Source organism: Daktulosphaira vitifoliae, unplaced genomic scaffold (genome assembly GCF_025091365.1).
Source record: "Daktulosphaira vitifoliae isolate Bord-2020 unplaced genomic scaffold, ASM2509136v1 Scaffold_3, whole genome shotgun sequence".
In the NCBI taxonomy this organism is placed as follows: domain Eukaryota; kingdom Metazoa; phylum Arthropoda; class Insecta; order Hemiptera; family Phylloxeridae; genus Daktulosphaira; species Daktulosphaira vitifoliae.
The window spans coordinates 17,299,316-17,321,058 of record NW_026099574.1 but is presented as its reverse complement, the minus strand read 5'-3'; the positions used below and the strand labels follow the sequence as shown (position 1 = coordinate 17,321,058).

Here is a 21,743-nt window from a genome sequence, read left to right as displayed (position 1 = left end):
TACTCCATGGCGGCGCGCCGATATGTTACTCGCTAGCCGTGGCTTGAACACAATCCGACCATGTTATTAAACATTTCCAAAATCAAAAATTAGTACCAGGAATTTATAAGATTAATGTATGCATTTCAGGCGTTTTGAAATGGTGTTCAGCCTATTGCCGGCTATTTTCAGATGGCCATCAATATAATTCAATATGATGTTCAAACTAATATCGATAACTCTCATGAATTCCTGGTACTAAAATTTAACTTTTATCTGACACTTAAATCACCAAGTTCATACATCTCAATATTATATCCAAAAAATTTCAGATCAAATCAATGCAAAATTGACACAATTTATATTCTTTAGATGGAAATAAAAATAATGCGCCACTGTCTTTTTTTTTAACTCAGTTAAAATATTTGACGCTTTCATAGTATTTTATTATATAATTTGAAAAAATAAAAACCCAGCACAGGGGGGTCGCGGCACAGTTGTGACGTGGTATAGTTGGATCAAGTATAATGATATCTGACAGTGATTAAAATCACTATAAAAAATAAACGCTTCGATGCAAATCTTTAGATAGTGTTTAATTTAAAAAAAATTGGTGTTTTATTCCAAAAGCTACTTGATCTGCTGGTTCCTTAATATCTCAATTAAGATAAAGTATGTCGAATGAAAAAGGGTTTATTAAAAAATATTATTTCTCATAAAAAAATTGTGTGGATCCATAAACTTTTCAATAAGTTATAGCATTATAAAGTTAAATATAATATGAATAATAAAATCGAGAATTTTCACACGAAAATAGCATTCGGTAGCCATTTTCGCCGTGAAGAAAAGTCCAGAGGTCAAATTTTTTTTTTTCAAATTAAAGTATATTACATTAGCTTTAATTTAAGATATATATAAAAGTGTCAGACCTTCCGGAACATTTTCAAAAGTTAAGTTGAAAAAGTTAATTTTTTGTGAAAAAGTTGTCATTTTTAATCCCCCCCTGTGGGCAGAAAAAAGGTCAAATTTACAAAAAAAATATACTAAATATTAGGTAAAGACATCAAGCATCTATAAAAAAAAAAATTATATTGATATGTTCATTTTTAAAAAAGTTACGGCAGTTTTTAGTAAAAAAAATTGAAATATAATAGTTAGCTATTAGTAACTAATACAAAAAATATGTGTGAAATTATAAAATATTACTTGTTTTAAATAAACATAATTAGAATTATGGCTTATAATTTGAATTACGCAAGTTCTAAACTAAAATTCCCATCTGGTGGATATGATGAAAAAATAACATGTTAACGTTGAGTAACTTGTATAGATAGCGCTTACTATTTTTGATTTTAATTTTCAAATAACAGTAAAAATGACATTATTTAACCAACATCAATGTTGTAATGTTAGTTGCATTGAACTTATCATTTAACTTATATTTTGGATGTTGATTTGTATAATGTAAAATTCATAAAGTTATATGTGGGGGGAGCTGAGAGAAATTAATATTCATTACGTTCAACTTTATGTAAAATATTAAACACATTTAAAATTTTTTTTAACAAATAATAGTGTAAATTTAAATTTAAGATGTATGACAATACATTATAACTTACGATATTAAGCATTTTAATCTTTGTGTAAATATGCAATAATTCACTTAAAACATTCATACATAAATATAAATATATCCAATACAAAATAGTACGCAATGTAACTTTTATGGAAGGTTAAAAATTTAAAGCCAAAATTATTTATTTTGAGTAGGCGCAAATAATTATAGAACTTTATTTTAAGCCTACTTATTTTATTGAAAATAAAAACTTATTTATCATTTTATATCTGTCGTACAATTAATTAATCCTATGTTACCTTAAACAGATTAACATTTTACAAGATGATACTGCAGAAATCAGCTTTTAATAATCAGCTGCAGTGTAACATTTTTTTAATACAAGAATTAAAATACATCATATCGACTTAATTCACCAGAAAGCCTTGTCATGTTATACTAATTAAATTGTTTATACAAATTAATTTCATTTGTGAAATATATTATAATAAAATTGAAATTAAACTTCTAAGAAACACATTATGTTTTATTATACGCTCTAGTAAAACATGTTACACTTATGTTGCTCGTGATACCAGCATATGGATGATGTTTTAAACATTCCTTTATTCTGTTGGATAAAATGTATTTTTTTTTTTTTTGGTAAGGAAAATATTTACTTTTCTATAGTAAAATAGTATCTAAAATATTTCATTTTATCTAAAATAAAAATTGTAATTAAATTTTAAAATTAAACTTTTATAATTTGTTAATATATTTGTAAAAAACTTAGTTACAGTCAGCGATTTAAATTATTTTAAAAAGCGTTTTCGAAATATCAAATGGATGCGTTTATCAAACTACATAACTTTACATAATAAGAAGATCGTTGGCATTTCATTCTTAAATCTTCACTAAAATAATTATATAAGAATTAGACACTTTAATATTTCACTTAATATTTATATAATATCTTTATACAGTGTTCAGTTTAGTATAAAAATATTTGTTACTAAAAACAATAATTCATACTTGAGTACGTAAATATATAAAAAATAAACGCAATCAGTGTTAATATATTAGTATTTGTCACAATTGTTTATGTCACTTTAAATAAACTCTCAAGATACCTTAAACAAATAAGTGTACACAAAAAATACTACTTCTTAAAAATGATATTCTCCAGACTTCATTTTAAAATAAGTTATGCAATTTTTTAAAATTAATAGAAGTCCTTTACAGAATTTTTAAACAACCTAAAACAATTTTCTTATATTTTTAATTTTATAAAGAGAAATTTTTTAATTTGACTAAGTGAACAAAAAAAAAAAAAAAATGTTACAAATTAAAACAGAAAGACATTTTTTTTATTAGAAAATCGACAATTGTTATAAATCTGTTTAATTAATATACCTAATCAGATTCTAAAGGTAAAAATTTACGACAGATATTAATGATAGTATATATAAAAAAAGTCTTCATATTAATAATATTATTTTAATGGATAATAATTAAATTTTAGGACCTTGATTATCGTTTCTGTACTTTTGTGGAAAAATTTGATTCGCTACTATCAAGTGAATTAGACGGCAGGCGCACAGGACGCAACCACAGTGCAGACGTTACAGAATTGTATTTGGCGTATACCACGAGTTGACGGCGCCTAAACTTTTTAAGTGCTCTTCAGTTACAGAACAGACACATGTTGACGTTAACGTGTTCACCGGACTTTATGTAATAGTTGTTGTCCCAGTGTAATAATTAAAAATAAATACTTGTATTCTGCTAAACATTTTCTATGAGGTAAGTGATACTTCTCAAAATTATATTCAAACTAGAAATTTAGTTCACCGCATAAAGTCTCTTTTAACATTTATAGTTACTTAATTCAAAAAACATTGTAAAACGGATGCTAATTAAAAATCCAAACTTGACTAATTTATTTCTCAAGGTTTTTTATTGGTTCGAAAAATTAGTACACAATTTACAAAAAATAAAATGTTAAAACTAAAATAATATTACTCTTTAATTTTGATTTAATTTTTGTAGAGCTTTTTATATGCTAAATTTTTTTTAATTTATTTTAAATAAAAATAAAAAGACAACCAAAACTGGAATATAGTATCAATGATTTCTCATTCTGCTCAGTTAAAATTACAATTTTTTAGGATATTTTCAAACATATCAATTATTAATTAAATATTGGATACTTGTATTTAAATTTAAAATGCAATCTACAGACTATTATGTTTTCAATATTGATTTCTAAGTTACTAATAAAGATTTAGTGTAAAGCGTTTTGCTTATGCATTTTTGATACATGCTTGTCAGTGAGCTAGGATATATGCTTGAAATTTTTCATGTATTTTTCATATAACTTGTTAAGCCCTTAAAATTTTTTTTTATGAATGCGTCTTTCTGTGGCGTATTTGTGTTCACATATTGATCATGCAATTTTGATCAAAAATATTTATTGATCTTTTTATTTTTGCTCATAATCAATTTATAAAATTCTACATGTTAGCTTGAAAAAAGAAAACTTTTATTTGTTGTATCTCCTCTTGTTATGCATTTTTAAATACGTGCCTGTTTATTTTATTACATAAGATGTTTGTTTACATTTATAATTGTTAACCTAATTTAACCAATTATAAAAAGTTAAAAAATGTATACATATCATTTTTTTAAAGAAACGTAATAAATATTGAGTTTGTAATTTTTTCATCGAAATTTAACTTAAAATAGATAAAATAACTATAATTTTTTTTAAAGGTTAACGCGTTCACATTAAAATAATAAAAAATAATTTGACTAACTTTTGTATTGTTACATTATTAATAACATTTTTATTTAATTAACTGTTAACTTAATTAACGCCAGCCAATTTTTGTAGATTAGCCTGGTGTATCTTGGGGAATTATTAAGTACAGTGATTTCCTACTTGTCTTATATACTATAACTTGTATTACTGCAAACATAACTTGTGTTAATTAAATTTCCTCAGAACTGTAATTCTTGCAAATGTTCTGTGACAAACAATAATTATTTCTTTTATTTGACATATGGATAAAGTGGTTTATAGATTTATATGTTTTGATTATTTGCTCTTGAATTTTTCAACAATAATACTACTGGTTTAAGTTAATTCTATTTTAATACAACCCACACAGCAAAGAAATATCATTGTTATATTTATTTAATATAATTATTGAAACATTTTTATCTTATTAATATCCTCAGAAACTATCTACAGTAATCTTAATATTACATGAATATTGTATGGATGTCTTGTAAACCGATTTTTTACATCTCACAAAAATAAAAATTTATAAATATGTTAGCAATATAAAATTTTTATAATATACTAAGATGAAAAATGAAATATTTAGTAAAAAAACAAAAACTTTAATATTTTCATAATATTATGGATAGATATATAATAGATATTGCTATTCCAACATTATATTAATATACATCTATCTATATTTTCTATATTTAATAAATATTAAACAGAAATATATCTGGGATATAAAAATAAGAATAACATTTAATAAAGGTACTTTTCAAATATATTACTAATAAAATATTTACATATGTTTAAAAATCTATAAAATATCATTAACTCTTAAAAGTATTTAAATAATTGAAGTCATTTAGATATTTAGAAAATACTCAGATAATAGTTATCTGAGTATTTTTTTTCCAATCTAGATTTTGATGTTGTGAGCTATTTTACAATTATCTCAATAATTTAAAAATCTAAGGCGCTTTTTAATTTTGATTTTTTAATTGCTTCTAAAATCAATTAATTCATTCAAAATATTACTATTTGATCAACTAGAAAAAGTATATCATCGAAAATTGACTTGTTGAAAAGTAATATGGAAAAGTTATTTTTATTTCTTAGTTGAAAATGTGTAAAATTTTTCAAAGTGTATCACAAAAAACTTTTTTCATTATTTATGTAACATATTTTTACCATCAACTTTAAGATGTTCACAAACCTACAATTAAAATTTTAATTAAGACTTTATTATAATTTATTATTAATATTTTTTGAAAACACAATTAAAAAAAATTGTATTACCACTTTGTTCTTAAAATTGTCTTCATGCTTTAACTGAAACTCTATTTTTTCAATTCATCATGTGTTGATAAAGGTTTTCATAAAAAAAAAAATCAATATTTTCAATCAAAACATTGTTGGAATAATGTGCTATATAATTAAAATTATATAGCAAAATTTACATTTGTTTTAAAATTTGTTGCTGTTCATTAGATGTATTGGTAACCTCTAATTTATTTTATGCTAAACAATTGATAATTTTCTTGTTTCTGAAAATATATCTGAAAAAATAAGTTTTTTAGTTATTTTATATAATTATGTACTTTTCAATAGCTTAATATATTGATTTTATTTGGATATACCTTGGATATATTCATTTAGGTTAATTCAATCTAATATTTACAAAGCAAAAACTATTAATATTTAAAGTAACAGAAAACCTATATATCAGCAAAGATTAAAGAAAAATTATCCACCATTATTATTTTGAGAACTGGATTGAATTGTATTGGGTTAATTTGAATTCATGGTAATCACTAAAAAAAGGACTCTTTAATTAATTGCATTATTATTTTTAACCTTTATTATTATAAACGGATTAAGAAAATTTTCCAGGAGTATTATTAAAATTTACAAAATTGTCTGGTTCTTTTAAAACAATAATTTCATGACCTAATGGAAAAAATATTATTTATTTATTTTTTGTAAATAGTACTAGTAAAATAAAATTTGCTAGAAATAATAAAATAATTTTCAACAAACATTATTTAAAGAAATATTATCTTGGGAATACGATAAACTATCAACTTTTCTATAACAAGATTTCAATGTTTTATTGTTTTATTTATGCAAGATAATTATCTTCCTTATTATTACCACTAACTAAATTTAACAATAATCAACTAATAATAAATAATAAAAATTAATTTGAGACTCTTAAAAGGTATAAAGGATGAATTACAAAAAGTAATGTATGAAACTAAAATATATCAAACATAATTTTCTTAACGTAATTATTATTTTAAGTGAAACTGAGTGGCTAGCGTTAAAAGAATAATCTTGTATATTTGAACTGAGTGCCTCAGATTTAACTGACAAGGGTTAAAACTTTTGATTAATTTTTATTTTGTTAAATTTTTTTTTATGTAATATTTAAAAATTTTTTAAACAAAATATTAATGAAATAAAAAGTTATGAGCTTTCTCAGTTAAGTCTAAAACATTGTATACATATATATATATATATATTATTTACAAATTCAACTATCATTTGAAACAATTTCATCAAGTTTATTTGAAATTAGAGGACTTTTTCTTTTTTTGACTTTATATCTTTGTTTGAAATATATTGATTTATCAGACGATTTGGATGAACCAAAATTGCATAACAAAATTTCACATTAAATTTCAAACTAAGCAATTATCATTTACTTTGAATTAATGATATACTGGAGTTGATACTTATTTTCCTTTTTAGATTTTGAACTTTGATGTTATCATCTAAATCATTCAAATCAAATATGAACTGTATGTGCTCTAATAATTCTTTAGCTTTTTAAAAGAACCTATTCAAATTAATTATTTTGTTATTATGTAAACAATTTAGATATTCCAAATAAATATTTTTAATATTAAAAATATATTAACTTAAAAATGTTAGAAGATAAAACTCTTGCTCTATAATAGTTAAATTCAAATTTATTAGGCTTAATTTTCCCATCCCTCAATTTTGAAGCATTGTTATTATTTTTTATAAATGTTTACATTTCATCATCAATCCAGTTAGTAGGATGAGCCTCCACACTATTTTCATCGACAAAATGAACGACACTTCACATATAAAACTCAGTTTATTTTTAAAATTCTCACTGAGTAAAAATTGGAATTGTATTATTAAAATAGTATACAAATTGTAATTAAACTATATTATACAATATCAGTATAAAATAAAATAGTGAAATATTACTAACATAGCTAAATAATTTTTAATTATAAGCATTTTATTATTTAAAAGAATGGCATGATATATTTAAAGAATTAACTGACATATCTATAGTAAAACCTTGATCTGTAGTTGTAACAATATATTTTTAGTATTAATATTACTTTTATCTCACTCATATATTTTTTGAAAAATTTATAAACTTTATAAATACTTAGCTTAGAACTATTTTAAAGTTGTTCAAAAAAAATGTTCAATAATTTCAAATTACTTTCCTGATACTGTTTTTGTTCTCAAATTTTTATTTTAATATATATTTACAAGTTTAATGATATTTAATACTTCATTAATTTTTATACCAATATAAGATTCAGCAAAACAATGAATATTTATATTTAAATTTTTTCCAAAACTAAAGTTTTGAATTGTGGTGATTCTGTTCCACTAATTAATGGACCTTCTTGGTGGGGTTTTTCAACACTTTCATTATTAACATCTTTTTCATTTTTTTTTTCTTTTCATGACCAACATATTGTGGACTTTCCTGGGACTGTTGTTAAGCATTACTTCAGGGCGGGCCACACCGTCTATATATCTCACATACGGGGTAGCCTCCCTCATTAGCCGAACTCCAATGGAGTTTGTTGTCCAGTCCGTACCATGTGAAGGTGGTAGTAGGACTTCGCTATTAACTTAAGAATTCTATCATTTAAAACATATAAACACAAATGTCAAAAAGGACCTGCCCATCTCTCAAACAGGTTTTTCAGACCCTCTTAGCTTTACCAGGACAATCCTTTGCCTGGTAGCCCACTCTTCTGCATACGAAACACGCACGTGTTCGGTCGTGACCCCTACAAGATACTTGTAGCATTCAAGACCCGGACTCTGTACGTGGTCCATCTCATTTGGGGCCAGCGGTGGAGTGGTCCTGACAGGCACTTCACACCGAGCGTGACGGCCGTTGCTACTCCCATATACCTAGACTACATCTGGATCATTTCTTTCGCCGTTGATTCTTATTAATCAATATATATATATAATTTTAATAAATATTCAACAACACGCGAAAAAATACTGCAACTTTTACAATGCGCTAAATTTTAGGTTATAAGTAAAAACTTATATGAAAATACAATTATAACAAGAAAACGTTGTTTTGTCATTTAACCGCAATTAAAACTATTCAACTAACTGAAATTTTCATATCACTTTATACAAAAACAAGTAATAATAAGTGATTTGATAAGGATTTTATTAAATTTATCGTCGATTAAGGATTTACTCAACTATTTCTAGATATAAAAATTTGTTCATATTGCAGAAAATCGTCGCCTACTAGATAGTTATATTAAATGTTGTTACCATTGTACTGCAGTATTTATCACGGCGAAGACATTTAACGGTTAAGATGGCCATTTGTATGATGAGACTTGATTGCGCAAACGTATTAGTTCAGTACATTAGTAATATATTCTTAAATTTGTACGTACATTAATATATATATTACTAATGTATATATGACTATGCTTACACAAAAGTATATTTTTACCACAATGGGGGATATAAAGTATTATCATTGAAATTATTTGTTATAATTTCGGTTTGAATATATTTACAATCAAAACGGGTCTATGTAAAACTAATATTAGGAAATTTTCAAAATATTATCTTATTAATTATAAGATGGAATGCGAATGAGTATTGTTTAAATATATTTAAAATACATTATTTTTGCATTATAATGACCAAAAACATATATATTTTTTCAATACATGCATAATTTGTTTATATAATTTAAACTTTTCAAGTGGCAGAACATTTTTATTTTAGTAAAATAATTCACTTAAATGTTTAAATTATTCACATATTAAATATGTTAAATGTGCCATAATTATTGTCCATTAAACTTTGGCAATCTTAAATATCAACTTTGTAATGAACTAAACAATAATCATAATTATAGAAAACAGTGTAAGATTCTGAGTTTTTACTCAATTATATTAGTTGCGCGTAATAAATAAAAAAAGTAAGATAAGGAAAACTCTTACTTTTTTATTATAATTAAATACTGATCTGAGGAATTATTAGTTTGTTAAATTATTCATTCCATCGTTGTATAAAGTATTGTAAAAAGTTATTAGAGCAATAACAATAATATATTATGCACTAAAAAATTACGTGCGTAGAATTTTTTTGTAAAGTTATTAAAAAAAAAAAATCACATCGATAGAATGTTAAGAACTGTCAGACTCAATTTGATAGTTAATGTTTTGGGTTTGAAAAAATGAAACGTTTATATCCTTCAAATATTAGACAATAACTGAAAGTTAATGAAATATAATAAACAAGCTGTCTAAAAAGCGTTAGAAATAAAGTGTTGTGTATATACCTAATCATACATGTACGATGAACGATTTCATGCTCTGTTTAATGTAAAGATGTTGTGTGTATGAAACACGTCTAAGTCTAGCTACAAGTTTAATGTTTCTCCAGTTTATTTCATCTATATTTTGTAAATATTATCCTTTACTACCTCTGAGGAAACTTTGACGAAGAAAATTTATTATTGAGCTGACTTAGCACAAGTTATAAGAAGTATTTTTGTACTTATAATTTACTGGGTTTTTTCTTTATATATATTTTTGTCAATAAAAATGAAAATTCATATTTCATATAAAATAATTTGTTTAAAAAATAGCAGCAGTTTGTTTGAAATACGATCAAAATCACTTGACACGATAAATAAAACATTGCTTAGCGAACAGTTTATATACGATATTTTTTTCTATTTTTGAATTATTTATTATATGGGAAAATACTAAATTTTTTATCTTGAGTTAACACAATATTGAATTTCGATACTTGTATGAAATTTGCTATAATGTTAAACACCTTACTGTTGATAGAGGTATTGCGCATATCCAGGAAAACTTTATCACTAGACTTATTTGTCAATTTATAACATGGTCTTTGTGATTTTGTTGACTTTAAAGTACTTGATAAGAGAATTGTAGTTATATGAAGTAAAATTTTTAACTTATTTTTTACATAAATAAATTTTACTTGTAATATGATTTATATTGATAATATATATAATATATAACATATATCTAAAATCAAAGATTATTAATTCCAAAAAAAAAGAATGATATTATTTTCCTTCGTATAGTGTCCCGAACGGTCAAAAGTTCATTGAAATGTGTTTCACAAAAATTGTTTGTAAATTAAATTTAAAAAAAATATTGTAATTAAAATTTATATTGGATCGTATTTTTAATCGTTGCACTTGGAACTGAAGTTATTTGAAAAAATAAATAACAGAAACACGTATCCAATATGTAATCATATGGCTATTGCATTATATTTGGATTAGGTATTTTAGTAGTTACATTCTATTGGTTTAATAGAAAATTGTTTATAAGTTTAAAATCATGATCCTTAGAGTTATAATAGAAATTAAGTAAATAAATATTAATAATGTCTCATACACTACATGTACTAATTACTATTAATAAGTTAGTTTATTAACTATTAGTTAGTTTTATCTATCTAATGTACAAAATTTAATTGTTTTATAATCACTCTAATTTTATTCAGAAATCAATTTGTAAAACTCTATGAAAATATCGAAATAATCCATTTATTTGATGGTAATATCTAATCAAAATCAAGCAATTCAAAGCTGACAAAATAAGTCAGCTTGATAATTATTCTAGAGCAGAAAAATTAATATAAACGAGTCTATTTATTTAATAAACTGAAAATTAATACACTAAAAAAGTATACATATAAATAAGTTGACTGTGTCTGTTTATGGTCGTAACAAAAAGTTGTAAAANTTGACTGTGTCTGTTTAAGGTCGTAACAAAAAGTTGTAAATGTTACTTTAGTCAGCTAAAAAGAGTAATTTTAAGTTTATAGTCGTTAAAAAGTTAGTTGGTCGGTCAAAAAATTCGATTGTTCTCTTAAAAAAACGACTTCCCTACACTTTTAAATAAAACATCACTTTTGCTAATTAATTTAAAGTTTTTCAGTTAAAAAAACATTAATATAATAAGTTTTAAATATATAAATAACGTAAATAAAATAAAAAATATTTACCTTATAATATATATTAAAGATATTAACATCCATATTTGGTTCAAAAAAAGTGTAGATGTGTTTTTAACGATAAAATAACTGTCAATGCTCTATTAGATAAATTATATAGAATTGTTTTAGTTTTTTTAAACTCGAAGGACTAATAATGTTGATAGCAAATTTAGGAAAAGTATTCAGGGAGTAAGAAACATTGTAAAATGTATCGCGGGAAGAGTATGAGTATATGAGTACACTTTCTGTTTTGAAATGCTTGTAAATCGAATACATGTTTCCTAGTATTGTTATAAACTTAAAAATTTTACAATAAAAATGCTAAAAAGTTTCTGTTTTGGAGTTTTAAAAAAATTAAACATTTTAATTTTATTTATTAAAAACAAATAATAAAAAACGTTAGCACAGTGAGGTCGCGGGATAGTGTGAACGTGGCATAGTTGGGACAAATTTAGATGATATCTAATAATGATTAAAATCACTATCATAAGAAATGCTTCTATACAAATCTGTAGATAGTGTTTAATTTAAAAAAAAATTAGTGGTTTATTCCAAAAGCAAAATGAACTTCTAATTCCTTATTTATATCCTGATTACAAGTTTTATGAATTATAAGTATAATAGTTAAATATATACTTATTATTGTAATTAATTTTAGTACGAAATTAGTTATTTAATGATTTAGTATTGAAATTATTACGGAGAAATTATAAAAAATCATAAAGTAATTGTTACTTTTATCGTATACACGTTATAAGTTGAAGGGTTTGATGTAAAACTTATCAGAAAATACTTGTTTTCAAATATGAAATTAGGTTTTTTTATCAGATTTTTTTTAGAATATTATTAATTAGTAAAAAAACAAATTTAAAAATCCCTATTGTTTAATTGTCAACCATTTCCACACACATCTTGTTTTTCAGTGTTTGTTTTGGTTAAACAAATACTGAACATTTTAGCTTGGATTAGTTTACAAATAAATAATTATGATACAAAAGCATTTATTGTAAAATATAGTGGTTGTTCTATCATTTAATTTATGTGCAAAATTAGAAAAATGTCTTAAAATACTTTAAACGTATAGGTTTATTATTAATTTATAATTTCTCATTTACCAATTTGAAATGAATAAATTCATTTTTCTTTTTTGAAATCCACTGAATAGTTCGTCGCCTTTTCTTTAAGTTTGTTCGAGTTAAAAAATTTGATTAAATTTATAAATAATAAAAATAAAAAAAAAAAATGAATGCCGGTATTCATGTTGTCTTTAATACTAAATTCTTGTCATGTATTCAAATGTTTTAAATAAACTCAACATTGCTATATAAATGAAAATTGTATAATAATATTGATATTTCTTTCAATTTTTTAATGTCAATAGACACTTTTTTATGGTCATGACATAGTTAGGTCTTTGTGTTTTGCATTTCACTATGCCTTTTTTTAGTCAATAGAATAACCACTTCAATAAGCGATACTAGCGATGTAATTCCCAGAGGTTTATATTAGAGGGGTCAATATAAAGCATTGAGTTAAATTCGAGAAGGCGCTGGTATTGTCACAATGAAAACTTTTTACACTGTTTTAAGGTTTTTGTAAGCCCAATGCCTTATATGTAGATATAGTCACTGCATAAAATTGACCGCTACAAATAATGCCCAGTAACATAGTATCTTACTTTATTTTAGCGTATGTTAGAAGTTTGGAGTATTTCCTGAACATGTTCAAAACTTATGTTGAAAAATTAAAATTTTTATGCAGAAGTTGCTACTTTGAATCCTCCTCTTGTGGGTAGATAAAGGGTCAGATTTTCAAAAAAATGTATATAAAATGAAAGATAAATATCTATAGTTTTAATATAGAAAAGAATTATTTGGATTTATTAATTTTTCAATAAGTTATGGCAACTTTTAGAAAAATATGTCGAAATTTAACGATTTTAAAAATTGTAATATTTTGGCAGATTTTCATTATTTACGGGGAACAAGGGCACAATTTTCAATTTTTTAGGGTAAAAATCGTATCAACTAGATACGATTTGTGATCTATTGAAGTATCATTGAGAAAAATCGGTCCAGTGACAACTAAGAGAAAGTAGTGACAGACACAAAAAATAAATAAAAAAAAAACACATCATGATAAAGTTAATACTTTCTCAGCTACGCATCGAAGCTAAAATTGACTTAAAAAGAAATTTTTTGTGATTAATTTGATAATTTTCGAATAAAATTTTAATAACCCATCTAAAAAATACTTATGGTATTTTTAATTTAATTTTTAGCTGTGTTAATATACGGCACAATGTTGGTAAATATCTATACCATACAGTCAGGTTTTGTTATTCTCACTAAATTTATGTTTTTATTCTCATTTTTTTTCAGAATTGCATCTCTTTTTATACATTAAATGACAAATTCATAAAATATGATGTGCCTTTAACAAGCAATATAAATGCTAATAAATATTTTATTCAGAAGTTATTCAAATTCAAGTTGTTGTTTATTATTATTGAAAATTATAAATGTTTTAATTATTTGTTAAATAAGTTCGTGGAAAAGAATGTTTATAAAATATTGTAAGATTTTTCATAAATTGTTTTAGTATGGTTGATTTTTAATTTTAAGGATTATTCAACAAGTAAACATAAAATACCTCGTAAATTTAGCGATAAAAAATAAACAATAACTAGTTACTTTTACACCCTTTTGGTGTTTATTCATTAAATAACGTAACCCATCGATAACATTTCTAATTTACATAAACACACCTGAAATTCATTTACCAACATATGAACTTAATTTTTTTGTTTAATCTGTACTACATTCTACATCAGTGTATTTGATATAATTTTCATAATATTTTCTCTAATATATTTTACTTGATATGAGAATTTAAAAAAGTAAAATTTCCACAAATTACCACTACTTTCTATTTTTTTTTATTATAAAATCTAATCAACTTTGGTATAGAAAAGTTAAAAAAATATATCTGTTCAGTTTATTTAATACGATAGAATCTATAGAAATTAAAACAACCTTTTTATAGAGTCACTTATGATGACTTTTAATTATTATTCCAGCATAAGAATAATGAATAATTTAATTTATAATTATTAATGTCATTAATTAATTGATTGATCAAATAAATTACAGATTGACTACTCGAATAATAAAGATATAAATTTTATTGAAATTTTCATTTCCGAATAGTTTACAGCTTAATTTTAGTTTGATACAAGCTGAGTGGGCGTACCTTAAATGCCTAAAATAAAAAAATAAACAAACTTTAAACTCTATATCGCTTTATATTAGTTCCTAATATATTTCAATTAAAAGTTTTACAAAAAATAATGTTTTATTTTCAGTAAAAAATAGGTTTATATATACATAAAAAACAGTATTTACCAGCTATTTAAAATGCTTAAAGTTACATATTTCAGTTATTTGTGAACATATATAAATAATTACAAAGTATTTGTAATGCACTGTATTGATTTTTACAAAGGAATAACAAAAACTGATAGTAGATTGGAAATTTTAAAAAAGAAGTCAAATTATTGAACAAATAACAATTTCAAATAAAAATATTTGTAAATCTTACTAACCAAAATCTTGTTTCAAAACTAAAATAATTGAAATTTTCAATTATATTATGAAATACTGTCCATTTTATTTTCAAATACTATTAACACATCTTTTTGAATTATTAAAATTTATTTCAAAAATACTATCTATCAATTATTCAACTATTGTATTCTATTTTCATGATAAAGTTTTAATTAATGTTATGTTTTTATTATTTGAATTCGCTTATTTTAAATTAGAAAAAGTTTTCATGTCAACATATTTTTATTGCACTTTTAAACATTATTCTATAGTAGAAAATATAATATAATATAAAATATATAAAAAGGATTATAACAGTAATTTTGGATTTAATATTATTTTTAATATAACAAATATGAAATCTTTGTTCTGAGTATACTTTAGCTTTTAATTTATATTTTAAGTTTATTAGAAAAACGAGATAGCATAGACGTTCTGCCTGTTTCAGTTTCACAAACATTTTTGATCTTAAATTTGTCAATACACAAGACATTACTAATCTTTGAGAAGGCAGTAATTAAATTATGTACAAGAAAATTGAACATTGTACTTGTTTTTACACACAACATAAACTTTTATGATGCATGACCTGTGAAAAAACTCATAACTAGTTTATTAAATAACGTCTACTATTATTTATATTATTTTTAATTCACTTTATGATTTGATTTTTAAATACCTAATATATGGTTGTTTTATCTTCGTTGCGAATCTGAGAAGGTTTTGGTTTTGTAATATTGTTTGTTTATTATATTTGTCCATAAAAATATTTAATTCTCACTAGACCGATGTAATGAGCAAAACATCAAAAGACCCCAATTTTTTCTAATTAAGTCCAAAATTTAAAAAAATCCCCTCAATTTTATAAATTAAAAATTTTTCTCAGAATTACGCTAAAATAGCATATTCAAAAATTTTTTTTTTATTTTATAACTGATATAACTTTTATTTAAAAAAACTCTACAAGAGTTTTAAGTCTTATAGAAAATATTGAAAATGATTGTAATAAAAAATTTAGGATGCATGAATACCATATATTTATATTTTTAAAAGATGTAGAAAAATACTTCGATAAGAGCATTAAATAGGTTTAAAATTAAAATTGATTGTTTAGCAGAAGCTTAACGATTACAAAAATTTCCAGTCCATATTATGTGATAAAACACATAATTTAACAAGCCTTTAATATTTTAGTGAAATTATTAAATCATAGTAACGGTGTAATTACAAATACATAAATTATTGTGAAATTTAACAGATTTGAATTGAAGGATTTTTTATTATAGTGATGTTAATCACTGTCAGATATCATATGTACTTGTCCGAACTATGTCACGCCTACACTATGTCGAAACTCCACTGTGCTCGGTTTTTTTTTCATAGAGATGTTATTTCTGTGTTAAACACATACTAATTTCTATTAAAATCAATATCACACGTGTTACATTTACAGACATTCTCGTGTTAATACATTGAAACTTATACAAATATTATAAAAACTACTCTAAATATCTATAATTTTTTTATAATAGGATATCAACATCAATTTAAATATGTATTCATTTAGTATTAAAAACAAATTTAACGCTTATACTTAAACAATAATATTAATGGAAGACTTATATATGTTATCATTTATGTTTGTACTTTTGTGTATATCATTTACTGAGCCTAGAAATGTGTAATCATGAGCACGTTATAGTTTTCGTTTAATTTTCAATTAATTTTGATTCTTCACTTCGAAAGTATAAGCTCAATATTTGTTCTTAAGCAAGTGAGAACTAACTACATATTATGTATAAGTATAAAACATGACTAGAATTAAACCCAGTAATTTCTTGGTGTTAAATCTGCGTATGCTTAAGCGATTTGGTGCTTAATTGTACTACATAATAATTAAACATACCAAAACCTGCACGAAAAATTCTATATAATAAAAATAATTGTAGAATAGTTTTATGAACGAATTTCCCTCTTATATAGGTACTCGATAATAAAACCATAAGAAGTTTTTATAAGTCTAAAATTTACACATTTTTTAATTATAAAATATAATTTGTTAGGTATTTTGCTATCGAAACTTGGAAATATTAACTTCGTTGTAAAGCTGAGAAGATATGTGTTTAATTAATTGTAGTTAATTTTTTTATAAGGACTTTAGTTAAAGTGTTTTCATATTATTTTTTGTAAATGTTAGTTGTTTTTTTACCATATATAAACTTTACAGTTAGAATATTTTCAAATTAATATTTGTAATTGATTTTGTTTTATATGCTTCTAATAAATAAAAAAGTAATTAATTTAACATGAAACTCTGATTAAAACTTCATGTAAAATTAAAAATTCTTTCGGTTCCTTTAATTTTTCTAGTTTTGTTTTAGAAATGCGAATCATAGAAAAGGCGTAGACTTTTAAGTTATTTAAGTTCATGTGAATTCTATTCTTAAGTTAAAAGTTTTTGTATTAATTTTTATGATATTTAAACGGCTTAACATAATTTTTTTACTATAAGCAGTTGTAGTATAATTGGTAGAAATCAACTAGAGTAGTCCACTAATACTCATATTACTACTATTACGAATCATTACAATTTCAACTAATAATTATACGGATGTTAAAAAACGATTCTGAATTTAGTATAACGAATATTGTTAGATAAAAAATATTTTAATGTACGCAAAATGAAAAAAATTTGTGCTTAATTGTTTGGAAAATTCTTGAATAACGACTTAGTGTGACTTAAGTCTACAATTTTAAACAAAAGTTAGATAATCGCTGTCAAAAATGAATTGGCAAATTTAATAATTTTCAACTTCAAATAAATTCAAGTGTCAAAAGTGCGAGATTTATGTGACATTAAACTGTTGAAGAACACTACTGCCTTCATTACACATTTGAATATAATAAGACAATGAGAACATCGTGGCCGGCTTTTAAATTAAATTTCAGCCTCAAAGGTACAAAATTCTATGCAAATAGCATTTCCGTAGGCCAACTGTGAAATCACGGTACGACAGGCTATCACTTCAAATGCATGAATTGCAATTACTTTAAGTTTCTTAAGTGTTCTAAAGGATCATTCGTATCAGAGTAAATTATTATTCGTCTAGAAATTATTATAATAATTCTAATTTAATTTATGCACTTGAATAATAGAAAACCCAGCATAATTTATCAGATGACTATTTTACAAGTTGCCGCAGATACTAATATCTTATGTTAGTTATTTGTATAAAAAAAATATGCATAATGAGCGTGTAAAAAAATCAACTACTGTACTACAATATTTCTAATTAAATTATACTTTAAATTTAATTATCTTCTATCTCTGGGATATTGTAGACAACAAAAACATTTTGGTAGAATTCAAATATTTACTTAAATTTTTAAAAAATTATGTGAAATTTAATGTTATAACTAATTTTTATACTAAGTCAATTTTGCACGTGGACAAAGTCTTCATTTATTTTGCTTCTGATTATATCTTGAGAAATGTAAACATTTACGTGACAAAAATTATTAAATACTTGCACTTTTATTTTTCGGATAAAAACATAAATTTTACCATCAGCGTGACAACAGCATTTCCGAAATATTTTTTAAAATCCAAAAGAAAATAGCTGTTTATGATACAACAAAACTGAAAACACGCATAAGCAAGCTATTTAAATATTCAAGTGTCATTACTGAAATTACTCAACTACAATGATACACTTGGCTATGAAATATTCAATTTCAAATCAATTCGTTTTTTTCCATTACTTAGGTTATTATGATATAATTTTCAGATATCGTATTGATATTATTAAAATATAATAATATGCAGAAAATTAATGGATTACAAATAATGGATAGATATCTATTTCATTTTCTATAAATTCCTCTTAATTTTCGAACTCTTCTTTTCTCTCATATAATTTTTCCATCTATCTACTACATTTTCATACTAGTCACGTTAATCATGGAAAAATGGCCATTTTTTCCATGATCAGAGTTATAATTTAAAAATCATTGAAATTATAATATTAGATCATGGGAACTACAAATGATTTATTCCACCATAAAAACAATTTGTATTTCTATCTCTATCACACTATATCAATATATATTTTTTTATTACAAATTTATTATTACTATATCTATGATTTAAATACATAACATGTGTGTGGAATGTGGACATAGTGTACGTGCATCAACGCGAGTTACACCCACCCCACTACATAAAATTATAAATCTATTTAAATTCCAAATTACAATTTGTTCCAATTTCTTCACTTCCCCCTTAAAATTTTATTAGCTTAAATTATTTAATTGTAAACATAATATGTTTCCATTTAAAAATCTAATATTATAAAAAACATTTTATATGTTATATATTAGAAAATAATCTAATTATGAAAATGACTGGTCGATAACAACTTTTGTTTAATGTAAACTATGTTTACATAAAATAAAATAAAGCTAATAAAATTATAAAGGTGAAGAAGAGCGATCAAACTAATTTTTTTTTTAANAAAAAAAAAAAAGGTGAAGGAGAGCGATCAAACTAATTTTTTTTTTAATTTATAGGATATAGAATACTATTTAGTTCCGAAAAAATAATTAAATTCTATAGTATTTTAAATACTACGCGATTATAGGCAATTATATTATATGTGATTATATAATAAGCCTAGTTTTAACATTAAGCTGTTTTGAATAACATTATTTTTAATTATTTAACAATAAAAAATAATTTTAATTTTAAATTTATTATAATCATAAATAATTATTTAAAATTAAGTGTGTAGAATGAAATTTTATTCTCTCAATTGCACGGCACTGATGTTACTTGTAGTTAAACTTCATATGGATATACTCATTTTAAACATAAATACATAGAAATTTTGTTAAATTTTAAAACAACTTCTTAGTTAAGACTTTTTATTATTTAATTTATACCATTTATTTGCTTAAAAAAAAAAACTCAGACTTTGATCCGTAATTATGTTTCTCAATTTTTTAGAAATCAACTATTAATATTTCTATTTTTTAAATTTCTTTGTGATATATTTTAAATTTTCAGAATAATACCAAATTCAATTGTGTTGTATGAATTAATTAGCGGAATTTTTTTAGAAACATTTTGTAGATGAATTGAAATCTTTTTGTTCGACTAAAATAATTGCCTTTAAGAAAAAAGTTTTTATATAAAAAAAAACTTTATAAGCTCCTTTTAAAAGTATATCTTTATAGTTAACTAAAAACAGATTGAAATTACAAATTAACTTAAAAGGCCTTATACTTTAATGAACTATCAGGTAATTCGGCGGAGCACAGGACACTATTGAATATTAAGGGTGTCGTGTTTTTTTCATATATAACTAAGGTTAAAGTATCTATTTCAATAAAAACCAATGGATAGTTACACTATATTGAACCTTAATTTGTTTTTATCATTATTATAAGTCCAAAACAAACCAAAGGGCGTAACAGTATTGCGAGATTGACTGACGCAAAAATGCCAGATACAGAAACCAAATAAATTTAATTAACTACTTACGTCATACGAAAAAAGTACACAATAGGTAGTAAAACCCGAGGTGATTTATAACTACTATACATTTTCTCCGATCCTAAATAATATTGTTTTGTAAACATGATTAAATCAACACTTGATACTGAAATATTAATAGGAATAAAGAGTGGTTTGGATCAAAATAATCGCTTTTCAACAACATTTACATAGTTTGATGCGAAAATATTTAAGATATATAATATAAATAGAATTCGTACGAAATATACTCAAATGTAATATGAGTAGATTAAACAGAGATTAGTAGACTGATCAAAAAACATCAAAGTTAAACACTAAAATGAAGTTTTGAGTTTATTTACCGAATGTTTGTAAATATCCATAAACACAATTTAAAAACAATAATTTCACAACAAGTCTATTATTAAAAAAAGGCATTTTTTAATTATTTTAACTAATTGTGTATATTGAATAATATATATATATACTATTTAAATTTTATTGAATTAAGAATCAGCAAAAATATTATTCAGAGGAGTATAATAAAAATAAAACCCTCTTTTACTTTATTGCCTAAATAATTTTCTCTTTCAAAATTCACGTGACAGTTTTGTACTTTACTAAGTAAACAAACGGTTTCGGGCTAGTAAAAAATATTATATCCCTACTGTATCGCCATTCTTACAATACTCCGACGTTTATTTACTATTTATTCATCAATTTATTTCAATTTGAAGTACTATCATTGCATTCATTTAAGTACACTTATATTGCTATGTTCACATTTGTTCTACAATATAAAATTAAGCTACTTTTTGCCCCATATTATCATCATTAACTAAGAAGTTTAAACAATTGATTTTTACTTCTACATTCTTTTACTATATCATTATTCATTATAATGAATAATAATTATTATTATTAATTTAAAATTCATAAATAAATTTATTGCTTGAGAATAAAATATTTTTACGGACTAACTTTATT

At 23.4% G+C, this 21,743-nt stretch overlaps 1 protein-coding gene across 2 annotated transcripts in view; it reads left to right on the top strand.

Moving 5' to 3' along the window:
• Positions 1–21,743, top strand: part of LOC126901265 (calcitonin gene-related peptide type 1 receptor-like) — a 71,668-nt gene that overhangs the window by 11,188 nt on the left and 38,737 nt on the right. Inside the window, exons 1-2 of one of the 2 annotated variants that reach the window (XM_050677644.1) lie at positions 2,876–2,964; positions 3,057–3,337. In XM_050677644.1, coding sequence (XP_050533601.1) covers positions 3,333–3,337 — 5 coding nt within the window. In that variant the 5' untranslated portion in view covers positions 2,876–2,964; positions 3,057–3,332. Of the gene's footprint in view, positions 1–2,875; positions 2,965–3,056; positions 3,338–21,743 lie in introns of those variants that run through there. The other variant, XM_050677645.1, reaches the window with a different exon arrangement.